This window comes from Nanorana parkeri, unplaced genomic scaffold (assembly GCF_000935625.1).
Source record: "Nanorana parkeri isolate BGI_ZX_2015 unplaced genomic scaffold, ASM93562v1 scaffold51, whole genome shotgun sequence".
NCBI lineage: Eukaryota > Metazoa > Chordata > Amphibia > Anura > Dicroglossidae > Nanorana > Nanorana parkeri.
Genome location: NW_017306319.1, coordinates 2,711,593 through 2,729,509, shown reverse-complemented (window position 1 = coordinate 2,729,509; position 17,917 = coordinate 2,711,593). Strand labels below are relative to the sequence as shown.

General features: G+C 40.9%; 1 protein-coding gene across 2 annotated transcripts in view; it reads right to left on the bottom strand.

Moving 5' to 3' along the window:
- EPHB3 (EPH receptor B3) overlaps positions 1-17,917 on the bottom strand; it is a 51,845-nt gene that overhangs the window by 6,430 nt on the left and 27,498 nt on the right. The window contains exons 2-10 of one of the 2 annotated variants that reach the window (XM_018575042.1): positions 11,001-11,065; positions 9,979-10,651; positions 9,651-9,806; positions 6,846-7,175; positions 6,594-6,718; positions 6,099-6,261; positions 4,710-4,815; positions 4,495-4,550; positions 103-225 (exon numbers count right to left, since the gene is read on the bottom strand). In XM_018575042.1, coding sequence (XP_018430544.1) covers positions 103-225; positions 4,495-4,550; positions 4,710-4,815; positions 6,099-6,261; positions 6,594-6,718; positions 6,846-7,175; positions 9,651-9,806; positions 9,979-10,651; positions 11,001-11,065 — 1,797 coding nt within the window. The remainder of the gene's footprint in view (positions 1-102; positions 226-4,494; positions 4,551-4,709; positions 4,816-6,098; positions 6,262-6,593; positions 6,719-6,845; positions 7,176-9,650; positions 9,807-9,978; positions 10,652-11,000; positions 11,066-17,917) is intronic. The other variant, XM_018575050.1, reaches the window with a different exon arrangement.

Here is a 17,917-nt window from a genome sequence, read left to right as displayed (position 1 = left end):
GTCTGCACTATGCACTTCTCAATCCCCTACTGTATCATTAAGTGAAAGACGAGAAGCATCTGACTGTAATGGAAAGACAGTGAAAGTGTTTAGAAGACAAACCTGCACCAATCACTTCTTCAATCTTCACACAGGAAATGTCAATTTCTTTAGCAAAATCTCGCACAGCTTCATTAGGATCCTCATAAGTGAATGGATCAATGTACAGCTTCATGCCAGGAACCACTATGAGAACAAGAACCATCAAATACTTTACTAAACAGTGTCAATGAAACCTAAAAATTCATAACAGCCATATCAGGACATCATTACAAAGCAGTTACTGAGCAATCCTTTAATAGACCAATAAACAATAAAAGTAAAAAATGATAAAGCCATCTATGAATGGGATGTACTCATCACCTAAAACCATCAGAAGATGTTGCTGTTACAAAGCTGAAGACAAGGCAAACAGCAATGTGAGGTTACCCATATTAGCCAAATAACCTCTCACTTTCCTGATCGCTTAAAACAGATGATGGCTAAAATATGACGCTCTTTGAACTACTAAGTCCCAAAGGGTGTGGTTTTCATTTCTATTAAGGTTGTTTTCATTCCATAAGAGCCTGTTGGGGTATTGTTTTTTTTTGTGGTTACCAATACCCACAGACCTCCTAATGTCCTATTAATAAAGAGAAACCGAATCAAGGCAGACTAAAATTGCCTGAAGCAAAGAACATTTTTGCATCAAATTAAAAAAACTGTTAATGCAAGGTCAACAAATACAAACACCAAACTGGATTGGAAGTTACAAATATGAAAATGTGGTAAGCAACATTGCCTATCAATATGAAAGTACATATGGAAGTATAGGGTATGTAATATCGTTATTTATTGGAAGAAGAAATAATGTTAAGTAACAACGTACTAAATTAAAAAAAGTAGAAATACTAATTTCTCATATAACAAACATTTTAAATTAACTGTTTTTAATTTCAGGAAAAAACTTGGATAAAGTTGTAATTTACTAGAATTATGGGGAGAGTGAAATAAACTCACCCCCATACTTGGAGCCGATGGGTGACACTGCAGCTATCACGCATCGGCTCTATGGATTGAGAACGGAGCGACCACAAACCACTGACCACTCAGTTCACGATCTTCTTCATGCAGAGAGTAGTGACTGTCAGTCACTGCACCCCACAGGGATTCCCTCCTCCACGCTCTGTTCCTCTAGCGCTGACTGGAGTGATGGATGGGGGAGGGGGCAAAAACTGTACATCAGGCAGCGGGGTGGATCCTGACAATCTTTCCCCTGCTGCAGCACAGTTCTGTGCTGTGCTGTAAACATAGTGGGAAATAGCCTGCTGTACGCTGAGTTTTGGGTCACAGGAGGACATTAGTAAATGTCCTCCTGTGACCTTTAAGAGAACTACAACCATAGTTCTCTTTTAAAATTAGGGCAGGAGCAGGGGCCCATGCCGACAGGAACTGATACTTCCAAGTGATCAGCTTGAAGTGATCAGCTTGAATGGGTCACAAATTGGGGAAACATGCAGGAGGTCTCATAAACAGGGTCTCCAGGTATCTTCCCTTAAGCTTGGCCATACATTTACAGGTTTTTCTCGTTCAACTCCACAGGCTGAATGAGGAAGAAAGAAAAAAAAAAAAAAAGCATGATTCCAACATCCATGCGAAACAGCTTAGGTGGTGGAATCCCCTGCAGGGCTATAGTACACCAGCTGCTATCAGAATACCGGAACAGCTAATTGGCTGCAGTCACTGTTCAACCTAAATTTTTTGGACTGGCTCCTGCGACAAAAGTTGACTGAAAAACTGACTTTTGTCAAACGAATGGGTGCTGACAAGACCACGCACTGCTCGAACTCCGTCAGAGTTTAACCCTTATAAATCATAAAGGAATACATTGTCAAACCCATGCAATCTACAGCAAGTAACAGTATTTCATATATTACGATTTGTATAAATGTGTCAGGGCTGGACAAATCCCAGGAGCCAAGTGGCCAATATAAAATTTACCTAACTTTTAAGGTTTTCTTAGCTTTTGTCAATGGTGCCGACTCCTAAAAAATTCAGCTGGTTCCTGGATTGGACAGACTGTTTTCTGAATTCCATAATCATTTGTCCACCCCTGATGTATGAACATTGATGCAATATACATAGGTCCATGAGTCCAATTATACCACTGCTCAAATGTGATAGAAATATTCCAGAGTCAAAATAAGAGTTGAGTAAATCAATAAGGAATCGTCTAATGTGGCTGATAAATAGTGAAACATAAGCTGTTAAAAGCCCCACAAATGGCAACTGTTTGCCAGACATTTACTAAAAAGATCCTAGACAAAGCATGAACAAAACTCAGCACTATACATGCACCCTTACCAGGCACTTCAATAAAACGTCTTTTATGACCAGGAGATGAGGCACATGATTTGCACCCATTAATCAAGACAAGGAGAGTTGGCATAATTTACATCCCCTCATAAAGAGGAGGCCATGCACAACACAAAAGGTGTGTCACTAATAGCAAGGGAAGCCATCCAACATTCTAATAGGAAGGGGGAGTAATGGTATTTATGGACTGCGCTTTGAAAGAAATCCTGCCATTTCAAATAGCCAAATTACCGCAGAAGGCTATTGTCATTCTAAACCACCAATCAGTGTAATGAGGACAGGGCTGTCATTTGTAACTAATAAACACAAAACCCAACAACCATGTGAAGGACCACCAACAAGTCATATACAACAACTGAAAACTACATGCCCAGTCCAAAAAAAGTTCCAGAACCTTGGGCAAACCTGCTTTTCACCTCGAACTTATCAGTGTGAATCAGATGAACACTGCCAGGTGCATCAAAACAAGTGCAAAGGCATAAAGCATCACTAAAGTCATAAAGCCAAATATTCATATTTGCCTCAGCATGCCATTTTAACATCTCACACCCGGTATCTGTCAATTTCTACGTCTATTTAGCCCCCATAATTATATTTGAATAGATGCAGAGAAACACATTCACACACTGTACCATCTCCCATATGCTTTGTCTACATTTCATTCTGCCTTCCTAATCTTTCCCATTCTAGTCACACTTGCAAAAGCTGTGCTCAGAAACTAGAACACTGTTTTTTCACTAGTCCCTCACAGCTTCATATCTCCACCAAGGATATGCAGCGTTTTTAAAAGTAAGAAAATATACTGGAACATTAATATGCCTTTTTTTCACATCCTTGTACTAAATACCTAATCTAAAGCTGGTTAGCTCTGGTTTGTTTGTTCTCTTTACAAAGCAGCCACAGCCAGAGTAGAAAAGCCAGTACCCTGCCAAACCCCCTACTGAGCCATAGACAGTAGCAGGAAAGTGAAAATATAGGCATTACGATGTCTTTTCATCAAACATGTATGGCTGTATGATACCATGCCTAACTAAGGAGGGCAGAGTATTATCAAAAGGTTGCATTACACAATAAATGCAGGTAAGCAAAGAAAAAAAAGAAGAGGTATTGCAAATATTTTCCCCCTCTGGAGAGCACCTTATTTTTAAAAGGTGCATGCTTTGGACCATCATCCTATTCCGTGTTTTACTACTTAGTCACCAACCAGAGCAAGCACGCGGCCGGCACAGCCCAGAGCAAGCACGCGGCCGGCACAGCCCAGAGCAAGCACGCGGCCGGCACAGCCCAGAGCAAGCACGCGGCCCGCACAGCCCAGAGCATGCACACGGCCAGCACAGCCCAGAGCAAGCACACGGCCAGCACAGCCCAGAGCAAGCATTTGACCAGCACAGCATTGGTACACCTCATCTAATTCCCTGCTTCAAGTCAGCAATACACCAGGTAGTGAAGGAAGCATAAAGTATGCCAACTCTAAAGTCTGCACCTTTAGTCACCAATGAATCTCATATTTCTACCTCTACAGGATCCCCTTGAAATGACAGGGTACTCTGGTGTTTGGGGATATGCCATTTTTTTATCTTTTTGTTATTTTATTGACATAAATACAGTAATTAATTGGTGATAAAGTCCAAATATGGAAAAGCTAAAACGGAAAGGCAGTCCCAGAGCAGACACTCATTTCTTAGCACTGAGAATTACAAATAAAGAAATGATGTTTACAAGTGCCAATTAGTAATGAACACCACGGGACATTAATTACAAATTGCTAAGCAAATGCAAAGTGAAAAGATGCATAATGTGCAGACACCCAGAACAAGCAGAGCAAGGCAGTAACTACCAGAAAAAAGGTCACTGTATTTCATAACCATAAGAGCATCAAACAGCAAACTAAACAGGGAGAACATATACTACTATAGAATTATGAAAGGAATCCAGGAGAACATCTAATACAGGAATAAGCCACCAACAGAGAGAGAAAAGGAGGCACAATAAACACAAAATTCTGCACAGATAAAAAGAACCGGAGCGGGTGGCCCATCCTCAGAAGTAGAACACAGTGTACCTGGACAATTTATTATTCTTTGAATAAACCACACTCACTATATTGTTGCAGTTTCTCTGTATATTCAGATTCTGAGTCATTCCTATGCTTCCTGCTGTAGAAAAAAGAAAAAAAAAAATCAATATTCAAACTTGTCCAAACTCAACATGCAATACACATTACAATTATCAGATGTTCCACATGGAGCTTCTTTAACTTTTACAAACAATTCCATCCATCCCCACCAATTCCTCTTCCCCAGCACGCCACTCACCTGAAACACACAATTACAATAACGACAACTGCAATTATAAAAATCAGCCCAGCGGTGACAGAGCCAACAACCATCGGGACCTGCTCCTGAAGACTGCTCCGATCCCCTGTGCGGGAAATAGGGAAGGAAAAAGGAGGAAGGGAGTGAGGGATCAGTGGGCACAGGAAAAACAAGGACATGAGGAATCTCAGGGATACAGGATGTGGATACTGCAGGCAAAGGGAACACAGGCAGTGTGGACTGCTTGGCAAGGGACTGATAAGAGAGAGGAGACAGCAATTAACAGATAGCTGGGAAAGGTGAGAGATTGGAGCCAATATATTAGAACTGGAGCCTAGGAAAAACCACAGGACTGAAACAAATGCCTAATATATTCCAAATGCTAAATAGATTCCAGCTATTTTTTTTTATTGGGTCCTTCACAAAAAAAAAAACATTTTTGTTTCATGGTCTGCCAAAGCAACAACCATTACTTTCCTTTTCTCCAAGTTATAATTGTGCCCCAATGTATGGTGAGAATGCCTGAAAGAAACAGATCTCCTGTGTGAGGAGTAGGAACATGAAAGAGAAAAATCAGAAGGCAAGTGCAAGTTTCAACTGAGCAGGTGACCTTTAGCCCTCGTTCACACCTGAACGTTTTGTAGCGCGTTCTACGCTCGACGAACGCTCTACAAAGCGCTCAAAAATATAAATCCCATTGTATTCAATGGTCTCGTTCCCACCTTGGCGTATTTCCGCCCGTCCCTAACGCGCTACAAAACGGCCCACGCCTGAAAAGGTACAGGTACTACTTTGGGCCGTTTTGTTGCGCGTTTCCATTGGGATACATCCAAGTAACCTTCAGAAACGCGCAGCAGATGCGCATATGCAATACGCCTAGGTGTGAACGAGACCTACGAGATAACTATGTATAAAGAACAAAGTAGTGTAAGAAAAAAGTGTACAAGCATGTAGCAACAAATTAATACATGGACTTAGCACTGATAGGTCAATTTACCTAGCAGGGAAAACACATACTTGAGGGTAGGAATAGCAAACAATGAGGGTGATTTATAAAAAACTAAAGCAAAAGAAAATAAAAAAGGGCCTATATTAACTAACCAGGTTTTACATTCCATGCTTATGCCTGCACTAGAAGATCAAACATGGAATCTAGCTACACGGGGCATCATCTCCACCCCTGTAGCTTTCAGTTTTCATAAATCAACCACAGTGGATTAGGTTAAGAAAAACGATAAAAAAGGTACAAAGTAGTAAGGTACCAGTAGAAATGGTATTAAAAAGAAGTGACATCTTCTGTGTACAAAGAGCATTTTTAGTAAGGTTAACTAGGATTCTGAAAACGTTAGCTAGAAACAGAGAATTGGTTCATGCAGGAAGATCACGCACCATCTTCTGCCGAGGTGTCGAACTCCCGCGGCTCGCTGTAGCCTCCATATCCTGCCACTGTACGAGCTCGAACTTGAACCACATATACGGTGTCTGGAAACAAGCCCTCCATACGAACACTTGTGCGCTGGCTGGTCACCGTGTTTCCTGCACCACTAAGGCCCTGCACAGACAAAAAAATCAGATGAGCATAAGAGAAGCATTGTAACAGAAGAGACAGGCATAATATATAATATTGTTCTATCTTTATAACTGTAGTATAAAACAAATATAAAGAGGTGTTACAGCAGAGCTCATTTGTAAAGAGTGACATAATTAAATGAAAATTTTTTATTGCACAATAACCACACTAAACAATGGTATTATTGTTCAAAATACAAAACCGGTGTGTTGTATAGCTAAACGTTATAAATAGATATGAAATTAGTGAGAGTGTTAAAGACTGTAAAGCTCTTTAATAAACGTCAATGCTTACACACTCATTGGGATACTCACCTTTGCGTAATATTTTATCTCATAATCCAAAATGATTCCATTAGGGCTCTCAGGTGGAGCCCATGAGAGTGTGAGCGAGCCTGCTGAGCGGTCATCAGACTGTACAATAGGGACAGGTGAAGGGGCTGAGGAGGAAGAATAGAGAAAATTCAATAGCCTGTAGATGTTGTCCCCCATCACCCTGCCCACAGGAAATATTTATATCAACCACACCTTATTTTCACCTTTGCTTATTTTACTATTCAAACTCACCGGCTTGGTTAGTTGTGATATTTACAGTGTAGTAACTTGGTGACGGGGTAATCTTGCTGGACACCCCATTTACAGCCTGGATTTCAAAGCTGTACTTGGTATGTGCCTGAAGATGGCTGACTGAGACGTGTCTCTGAATGATCCCAAGCTGACGAGGCCAAAACTGCACATTATCATCACAGCGGCTGCACATCCGTTCTGAGCACTTTTTACAGATGACATTATATGAAATATCTTCACGACCACCTAAAACAGCAGGTTCTCCCCATTCAATGACAACAGATGTCTCATTCACGTTGGAAATCACATGTCGTGGGGCTGAAGGAACAGCTGGAAGAAAGAAGGCAGTGTCAGAATCACTGTGGTTACAGGGGTAGTTTTGCTGCGTTCAATTACATTTGCTACTTTGTATTTCCTAACATTTGCTGTACATTTAACTCCTATGCCCTTAGCCCTCAAGCTCATCTACCATTGTTCTATAACAACTGAACACAAACTATCTATATTAAACACATGTAGCAACACGAAACATTAACCAAGTGAATGTCAGATACTAAACTAGAAATATACCACTAATATGCCAAACATTAAGGTTAGCAGGAATTGTTTTATAGCAGAAATAAAAACAATTACACAGAATTGAGTTCATCAGTCCAATTTAAGAGCCAGGAGTTATTTTTAGTCAACAGCAGCAGAGGCTCCAAACATTAGGCTCCTGCTGTAACTTATTAGGTACATTGGCTATCCAACCTTGCCCTGCCCTAAAAGTGAAAATTATTAAAAGGAGCACTATGGGGTCAGTGTTTTTCCCCATAGTTCTCCTTAGGGTAACGGGAGGACACAAACTAGCGTCCTCCCGTTACCCTATGCTCAGTATACCGCTAGCTACAGCTCGCGGTATACTGAGACGCCGCAGCGGATCCCGACGTAGATGACGGGATCCGCCCAGCTGTGTGAGTGACAGTGCCTATCTAGAGGCAGAGCCAGCTGTACCCGCCCCCTCCTCCGTCCGTTCCGCCAGTCAGCGCTGGCAGATCGGAGCGGGGAGAGGGGAATCCAGCCCCTCCCCCTGTCACGGCAGAGAGCCGTGACAGGATCGAGAGGTGAGCGAACCTGGTATGTGTTCGCTCACCTCCCGATCTACTGAGCCGACCTGTGAGTCTCATTGTCACAGGTCGGCTAGAACTATGAGGTGAGTGGAAATCACTCACCTCATAGTTCTCCTTTAAAATATACTAAAAAATAACATTCATATGTAAACCAAAGAGTTCACACGAAGTACTTGCATTTTCATGCCACATGCCAAAAATTACAATATTTTGAATGGTAACATCAAACTGGTAATTTCATTAAGACCTAGAAAGCCTTGTTATTTTTAGGTTTGATTTCTAATCAATCACTCTGTAGAATTTAACATTTAAGGTTGGGGCACATATGTAGGTCTGGGTCAGGCCAAATAACCAGGATCACTGCGTATAATAAGCTTAAATAGAATCCTTCTGCCCATTGAGGGGTGTAAAAGAACTGTGCCTGGATACAAAAGAAGTCTCTGCTTGAGAAGTCAATATTACTACGTCTAAAATCACAGCTTTTCTTCTTCCTTTGAGTCAGGGAAAAATGATTGTCCTTCAAAATAATAGAGCAAGTAAAAATCAATATACATGCCGCACATAAGCGTCAGACTCCTTTTAAAGGGATAGCTCATGACATCTTCTCTCACTTTCTAACTAGCCTTTACATAAAGGAAACATTACAAGCAAGAGAGAAAAGGAGATGTTTGATCTGAGGTTTAGGGGATCATATTTAACTTGGATGCTTTAGGAACACCTATCAAGAAAGGCATATGGGAGCTACCACCACCAGCCTGCTTCTGAAAATGCTAGCTGCCTGGTTTCAATACTTTTGAGTCATAGACCCAGACCAATTTTACACCAAATTAATGTATTGAGAATTCAGAAATTTCTTATCTCGCCATTTGTTCCAGGCCTGTGACTCAAGGTACTGAAGGCAAACCATCAGTGTGACATCCAGCCAATTAACATTCTTAGAAATAAAAGGTCTGCCACAGCCGACTGCATATTTCGCTCATGACAGGTTTCCTTTAAAGAGTATTATGAGCTTATAGTGGCATCTGTCAATGTGGCTTGCAAAACAGATGGTTTACGCGAGAACACACATAAGGAAGTATTTAAGAACTAAAATCAATGAACTCTTGCTTTTTCAAGAAAAAGGTCTTATAACAAGTTGCAGTCTTTTTAATGCTTTAAAGTAATGTTTCAAATTATGTAAATCCTCGAAAACCTGGTCTCTGTGTATACTTTGCAATATATACATTTATTTCTATTTATTAAAAATAGTATCATGTAATTTGGCAATGCCGACATGTGCCAAACGGAATGATGTGAACTGAGATTTTTATGGATGGATCCATTTTACCAGCAGTTTGCTAGTACCCCTGTGGAAGGTCAGTCAAGGTGTCTACAGTAGTTGTCTGTGCGGGGTAATTTTAGCACATCCCAAAAGAAAAAGAAAATCCTTTGGTGTTTAGATTGTGAAGTATTTCTGATTCATGCTAGATATATTAGCGATGCTGTACAAGAGTCAAGTCTGTCTACTGGACAGACTTGACTCTTGTACAGTATTAAAAAGTACTAGTGACACTACTTGCACCTTAATCTTAGGGAAAGCTGGAAAAAAAAAGGAGTTCTGCATTTAGTACTTTTTAGTGAACATTATCGTTTTTATCCAAATTGTACATTTTATATTCGTTTGCGATCCAGTCACATCATGACTTTATGTCCTTACATGTGCACGGTGTTTCAGGTGGCTCTCCATCAGCTCTATAGAATCCAGCAACACAGGCGCAGAGAGTTGTTGCAGAAGAACTGGCTCGGCTGTTAGCGGGACAAGGAAGACAGGGCCCATCTCCTTGCTTAGACTTGTATGTACCTCGGCTGCAAGCTGGTAAACACAATTGAAAAGTCATTAAATAGCAAGATGTAGCAAAAAATCTTAATGAACAGAGTCAAATGATTCCACAAATCAGATTACATTTCTTTGCATGCAGTGGGGACAATTACCATCCCACTCATAGAAGCCTTAATATTAAAAATAAGCATGGGAAATAAATTACCTTGGCACTGTGTGTTCTTATCAGCTGCCTCATGCCCAGGTGAACATGTGCAGACACCTACAGGTACCATCCATTCCCCATCTCCATTGCAATACAGCTTCAGCGGGACAGAAACCTCCAGGGCATTAGGTACACAAGATCCAGGGGCAATCACCAGTGAGGTGGGCTCAGCGCCCGTCAGTGTTTCGGGGAATTTTGCAAATCCAGCAACCGTGCGTGGACACATCTTGTAAAAAACACGTACTGAGATTAAGGAAACACAAGCCCCCAAATCCTGAAATGCCAAGTAAAAGCCAGCACGGGACACAGGGCCAAAGCTTCGAATTTTGGTGTTCACACGAGCTGAGTCACGACTTGAGAAACTTTCATCTGGTGCAATGGTATCCACTTTAATATACGGATTCTCCATCCAAAAGGGACTGTCGGCTGACGCGGAGTCCGTGTCAGATTCATAGTAAAATAAATTAAAAGTCTCTTTGCAGGATCCTGGAATGTTTGGAAGGCTGTTACAGTCTCGTACGGTGAACTTCAACTCCACATAGACTCGCTGTACTTCCTTCCTAGGGATAAACTTTGTCCGCAGCCAGTTATTTTGATTAGACGTCTGCACGTTGCACACCTGATAAGTCCGTATCGGGTTTGATGCATCGTCATATCCACTCACTTCTTCCCACTAAATTAAGAGGAAGAAACCTTTTATTATTTTTGTTTTCAGGAACACTGCAGAGCCACTTAGATTTGGTATGTGCAAAAGTGTCGTTAACATGTAATTTGTCTGCCATTGTGTAAACCTCTCTAGTGGCACCAAAATATTTTGTTTGTAGAAAGAATAATGTGCATAATTCAGACCACCACCAAAAGATTGGTCCAGGCACCTTCCTGGTTCAGTATGCATTTTGGGATTGCATGAGCCTTAAAGCTCTTGGAATGAGAGACTTGACAACAGGCTGCATTTGCTAGTTATCAGAAAACTGTATTAACACTGGGAGAAAATATGGTTTGTATTGAAAGATATTACTTACGCCAGTTTCTGGATGTACAACCCACGCCAGTTCAGATGTTGCCCATCGAGTGTCTTGCAGAGTCTCTACAGAAATCAAAAACATATATTGTAAGACATAACAGAAATATTCCAACATAACAAAAACTCTTAACACCATCTTATAAAGTCTACAGAGTGCTCCTTAGTTCTGGTTAATTTCAAGGTTAGCCTCAACCTCAATTGTTACTTTGAGAAAGGGTTTGTATAGAAGGGAATACAATGCAGTATGCTTTCAGGTGTTTTGCTCAGATTCTTTGACTCGCGTTTGACATTCTTTGGTTTGCCTTTCAGTTGCTCAAAGAGTTGTTGTAAGTTGCTTCCAAGTTGCTTTTGCATTCACTTTTACTGATATGGGGAAGAAAAGCAGCTCAGAGTCCTCAGTCCTATATAAACTCTGTAGAGAGTGACTAGGAAATTACAAAGGGCTGTCTTTTCTGCTCCTGGAAGCTGAATGGAGATGCATGGGAGGGAAGGAAAGGTATATTTATGCATCTGTAGAAGGGGCATTATGATTAACCTGTTACTTTCCCTTGATTCACTTTAAAAGCACCCTTCAGCTCTAGCCAGTTATAGCTTATTTAAAGCTAAAGGAAGCACGCCCATCAAGATCAGTATTCAACATTCCCAGGCTGGAGATGAAGGGTGCTTTTAAGCTTCAAGAAAGCTGCTAAGCTGGGATTAAACAATGTCCATATGTTTAAGGCCTTTAATTTTTCTAGGAATTCCTTACTGTGCAGATGTCCTACCAATCCACATAACCACAGCTTTCAGTCACAAACTGATACTGTAGCAAAGAAAAGTTTCAAAAATATATACATTTTAGATTTGGTAAATGTATATTGTAATGGCATACACCCCGCTCTTTGCAGCTACAGGTGCAATTTCTTTATTGCCATAAAAGCTCTCAATTACGGTCCATTGACACCACGTGCCGTGACCTGCGTTTTTCTGCACCGGAACAACACAGATCACATTGAAAAAAATGATTTCCCATGTACCCTGTTCACACCACAATGCTGCCTTGAGGTGGGCTACAGTGAGTTGCAAAAAATGCAGACATGAATAAAATATCACAGATATTTCAATGCAGTTATAAAAAAAGGTAAAACAAAAATCACAATGCAAAGCATGGGAGTGGTCCCCAACAGCCAACGGACAGCAGCCCAAACGTTAAAATGCCTAGTTTTAGTGCTTAGGCTAGTTTGAATAAGCCCTAAAAGATATACATTCCAGTCAATAAACAAATAGCTTGTTGAAGATGTCTCCACACACGCTATTGCTATATGCGATACAGGGAGTGCACTGGATGTAGCTTTTAAAGTCCGACTTCAGCCAAAACTACTTTCTAGTTTTTGACAGATCAGGGAATGGTCAAAAACCTGTCGCTTAGAAAGAAGAAATCTGCCCAATGGGGACACAGATGGCAAAAAAACCCAGATGAAAGTGCATCACTTCCCCACTCTGACCAAGAATAGTTTTTTGCGGTCTCTGTTCCTGATGGCGAGAACTACCCCAGCTTTTAAAACGTCTTCACCCATCACAAAGCATGAAATAACACAAATCATTCAGGAGTACAAAACATTTATGCTTTTCATGGGTTACCAAAACTCAGTCCCTGACCACACCCAGGCTGCCTTTACTTGCCAACAGCTACATATTGAAAATACAAGAACTGGGAATTCATTTGTAAAAAAAAAAAATCTTTCTCGCAGGCACAAGGCAAACAATCCTGGGAGGGAAAAGCAATGTTTTCCTATGGCCTTGTGCAAAGTCACAGCCATCTGAAAAGGGCATATGCACATAGCAATTCACCCTACACCCAGTGTTTAGGGGTACTCAGTGGACAGCAGAATCACATGGAAAGCTCCCCCTTTAAGATTCCACATATGAGAGCCCAAAGGGTCCAACGGATAAGCTCTTGGTAGTTTCTGGTGGCTGAATACCAGAGCTCCGTTTGAGCTTGTTTAATTCCAACAGAGAAATGTCTCTGCCAGGGTTATGGTGACAGCAACATTAGCGATAAACTGTTTAAAATTACCTCCATTACAAAAACTAGAGGCCACCACCTAAAATTGGTGGAAAAAAAATTCCAGCACAAGGGACGAAGGGGGTTCTTCACAGTAAGATCAGTTAGGGTCTGGAACTCACTGCCACAGACACTGATCTCAGCTAAGAGTGTGGAATTGTTCAAGAAACTTTTGGACGATTTCTTAAGGGACCGTAATATACAGGGGTACGGGTAATATACAGGGGTACAAGTAATATACAGGGGTACAAGTAATATACAGGGGTACAAGTAATATACAGGGGTACAAGTAATATACAGGGGTACAGGTAATATACAGGGGTACAGGTACTCCTAGAATGAGATCCTAATAGGTTGGACTTGATGGACTAATGTCTTTATTCAACCTCAAATACTATGTAACTATGTTATCACTTCTTTCCCTGCAGCAGATAGTCTTGATTAAAAGGAGTCTCATTCTCTGTGTGGCATTCTCATAACTTAGAATTAAATAAAATATCAATTTAAAAAAAAATGGCAGGTGGATAAATATGGGGCCATGCCTGCAACAAAAACAGGTTTGATGTAACCCACTGTGGCTGACTTGAAGTAGTAAAGAATGTTCCCTGAATCTGGTCATACTTATTTAGACTTGCAATGCGAAAAACCTCAGAAGAACATTCCATGCTGCCATTGGAGACTTGACATAGATAATTTGAAATTTTGTTTTACTTTTAGGCCCCTTTCACATGGGCGGTCTGAACAGGTCCACTTGTCAGTTTTTCAGGTGGATCCGATGGGATGGCCAATGTTAGCCCATGGGCAGGGTGGTGTAAACTGATGTACGTCTGTTTACATCCGTGTAGCTTTGTTTTTCCGGACCTGGCCGGAGTCAAACTGAACAAAATAACATTTCACCAGACCCGATTGTGTCGGACCGGGGGTAATCTTATGCAAACGGACACATGTCTGTTTACATCCAATTCCCCACAGACCAACATGGGGTCTGGCAGCTTTAGGTCTTTTCTCTAACGGAACACGGAGGGGGGAAAAAAAAATTGGACGGACACAGATGTCACAACAGTGACATATGATCCGTACTGCTCCGATCAGGAGGGGATCAACGCACTGATCCCATCCTGATCAGCCCTTATGAAAGGGGCCTAATATTCAATTCCGGAAACAAATAGAGTTTACTGAACATAAACCACATTCACTGAAAGAATGTATTCATATGACTGCATTAGCTATTAGAAAATTGAACGAATGGTCTAAAAACAATTTTTTTCAGATGCAATCCCACTAGTGTATAGTAACTTTAGCTTAGTAAAAAAAAAACATTTAAGCTGGGTACACGATTACTTTTTTTCGTTCAGCCATGTAGGCTAAATTACAATTTTTTATAAATATGACCGATTCCTTTATTCATGCTAACAGCTGATGAACAAATTTCCCTCTGTGTACATTGTATGCCACTGTCAGAATACCAACCACTGCTTGCTGCTGAATGGCTGGCGGCAAGCACTGTGCAGCCGACTATATTCCAGCATGTGATCGACAAAAAAGTCAATCTAATGCCACGGTGATAGGGCCACCCATGGGTCGATTCCTGATGAATCGGCCGAAATTTGCTCAGTGTGTACCCAGCTTTCGTTTGCTAAGTGAATATTTAGTTTTGCAAAGTGAATTGTCTTTACTTCTATACTAAAATCAACCCCACTGTCTCCTACCAGACACTAATTTATTAATTTATTACCTCGAGTGCTCTGACCTGTTTGTGAGTCACGTCAATCTCCTCATTATACACAGAGACAAACATGACTCAAATAGAATGCAGTCAGGCCTCGCCGGAGAGGCCTACTGCACAGACAGCTTGGGAAAGTCAGCAATCTGGGTGCCGGAATATTCTTTAAAAAAAAAATAAAAAAATGCAGCACTGAGGATCATCACATTACAGTGACACTACAGAAAATCCATCCAAAAAATAAATGTCTCATCACTTTTCCCAAAAAGCCTTCCTCCATATATTCTGAGGAGCCAGAGCCACTATAACATTATGAATTTATAGCTTTCAGGTCCATATTTTCCTCAGAGTGCACGCTAGAGCATTATATGCCAAAAGGGACAAATAAAACCACATCTCTGGCTGAAGTTCCTCCTAGGCAGATTCCAGAAAAATAAAGTGTGGAGGTTTTTCCCATAGCAACCTCACTGTTTTGATCAAATGGAAAAAAAGAGACAGTTCAAGTCTGCTAAAAGTCAGCAAGTCCCCTTCAGCTTTATAATAGTCCCACTAACTGGACTATTGCTTGATCTATATCAGAGATAGGGAACCTCGGCACTCCAGCTGTTGTGGGACTACAAGTCCCATGATTCATTGCAAGACGCTGCATTTCATGACTCCCAAATGCAGAGGCACGATGGAACGTGTAGTTCCCTCACAGCTAAAGTAGGGAGGTTGCCTACCCCTGATCTAGATGAATAAGCCACACAGTTGAGTTTGAAGTATTTATAAGAATTTCTAAAGAACTTAAATATTTGGAGGATTTGTTTTCAGTCAATGCAATGCAGGTAAACACTAAATGAAAACAAGTTGACAATTCCTGCATAATGAGGCAGACTTTCTAAAGAAGGATTAATGGTTCATTTACACATGTGCACTTTCCAGCTGCTTTCCATGAATTTAAAAAGCATGGTAATCAGATGAAATCCACACTAAAACAAATGCTAATCTATGGCACCACTTCCATGTCTGAGAGCGCTTTAGACTTTTTTTTTTTGTATTTTGTCTCAAGTGGTTATGCTTGCCTCAAATGGATTATGAAAAGCATAGCCAAAAACACACCTAAAACAGGAATGTAGCACAACTAAAACAGTGAATGAAACGGGGGGGGAAAAAAAATGTATCCCAAAAAGTGTTGTTCACAGCAACCAATCAGAATTTCCCCTTTCCTGTCCTGGTGATCATGCAAAAATAAAAGTGTTTCACTGACTGCTAAACACACTTCTTTTCTGTCAGCCTCCATAACACAATGTGGGGTGGTGTTCACAGGCTCTTTGTTTCTGAGCTGCTTTTAATCACTATGCAAGTCAGTGTGAAGGCAAAATCAGCTTGGAGCAGTTCAATGCAATCCAGAAGCAGCTTGAAGCAACCAGTGAGCAACTGTAATGCAAGTCAATGCAATTCATAAGCACTTGAATGCCTACTGTAGGGGTAGGCAACCTCCGCACTCCAGCTGTGGGGAAACTACAAATTGCATCATGCTTCTGCCTCTAGGAGTCATGCCTGTGGCCATCAGTCTTGCAATGCCCCATGGGACTTGTAGTTCCTCAAGAGCTCGAGAGACGAAGTTGCCTACACCTGGCCTATTGCATTTGACTTGCTTCTGACTATGATGCTCATGTACATGAGCACCCCTGGTTGAAGACTATATACACAACATGTTCACTCGCCACCTGGGCCTTATATTATGGAAAAATGATCTCTGGTCTTTGTATTCCCCTAAAAGAAGGGAGATACTTTGGAAATCATATAAGACTGCACATGAAAACCACATTTTCATTGAAATACCACAGAAAACAAGACTGCCCACATTTGAGAACATCATAGTTTCTTTCACGTCTTAACACCCCCTCCCCCTCACACAGCTGAATGCCTAATAACCCAATAACAAAGCACACATACTGTTATGCTGGGGTTACAATTTGCAAACGGATCTCTGGCAGCAGTACAGAATGGCAAGGGAGTGCATAGTAGATAACTATAGTAAAATGACCTTATAAATGTATCCAGAATGGTCAATGTAGAGTTTAACTTTGAGAAGAAAAGCATTTTTTGAATATTCAAATATAAGCCTGGAACTGCAAATTTGTTTTGCAAATAAATATTCTATACAGCTGGATGAGAAAATTGCCCACAGCAACCAGTCATATTATCCCTAAAGACTTCCCAGACTTGTTGCTTCCAGGGCAGTGTAGGTTATTTAGGTTAATAGGTTTATATTCACGGTTCTCAAACCAGCAAGTAGCACATAAGTAGGAAAATGGCCGTCTCAACAAACTTCAGCTTATGCTTAAAGATGAATTTTTGGGAAGCTACTAAATACATATTTGGCAACCATTTTCAAACTCATAAAAGATTTGTAATGCAGTTTATCTGTTCTGGTGTTTCCCTGCCAGAGAACTCGGCTAGATCCTTGATCTCCAATGCGGGTTAAGAACACACCATTAGCCATCTCATCAGACAATGAAGGAGCAGAAGCAAACTGATAAGTCATTACTCTGCTCTCTCATTTTATCATTTCCTCTATCAGCACATGTGCACTTCAGAACAACTGGATTGGCTTCAGTACCGGGGTTTCAAGGGAGGTAGAATCAAGACAGATTCAGGTACCTACACTAGTTGCATAAACAAAAAAATGATGTTTACTGGGTATATAGGACTGGTGTATTTACTAAACCGGCAATAATCCATTTCCCCTTCTTCCATCATTGCAAAATTCCCCTATAAAAGATGTTTACTGTAGACAAGTTAAATTCAGTACCAGCATCCGCAGATAAGTTTTCTCAATAACAAACCCTTCTAAAATGGCAGCGTTTTGGGCGCCACAAATAGAACCGGCCGCTGAGAAGACTATCTGATCTCCATTTACTAATCAGTGAAACAAATACAAATGTAATGTTGCATGTAATGAACTGTGTCCAAGGATTTACTAGGGAGCTAGAATTTGATCCAATCAGGAAACTTGTAAGCATGCTTTCAGGGTTTCGTGTTAACAGTCACCACATCCATCATGTAGAATACAGGGAGGATTCGGTTTATTTCCTTTTACATAAAACAGATATGTCACACGCAGAATACCACATATATATATATATAGGGTTTAATCCAT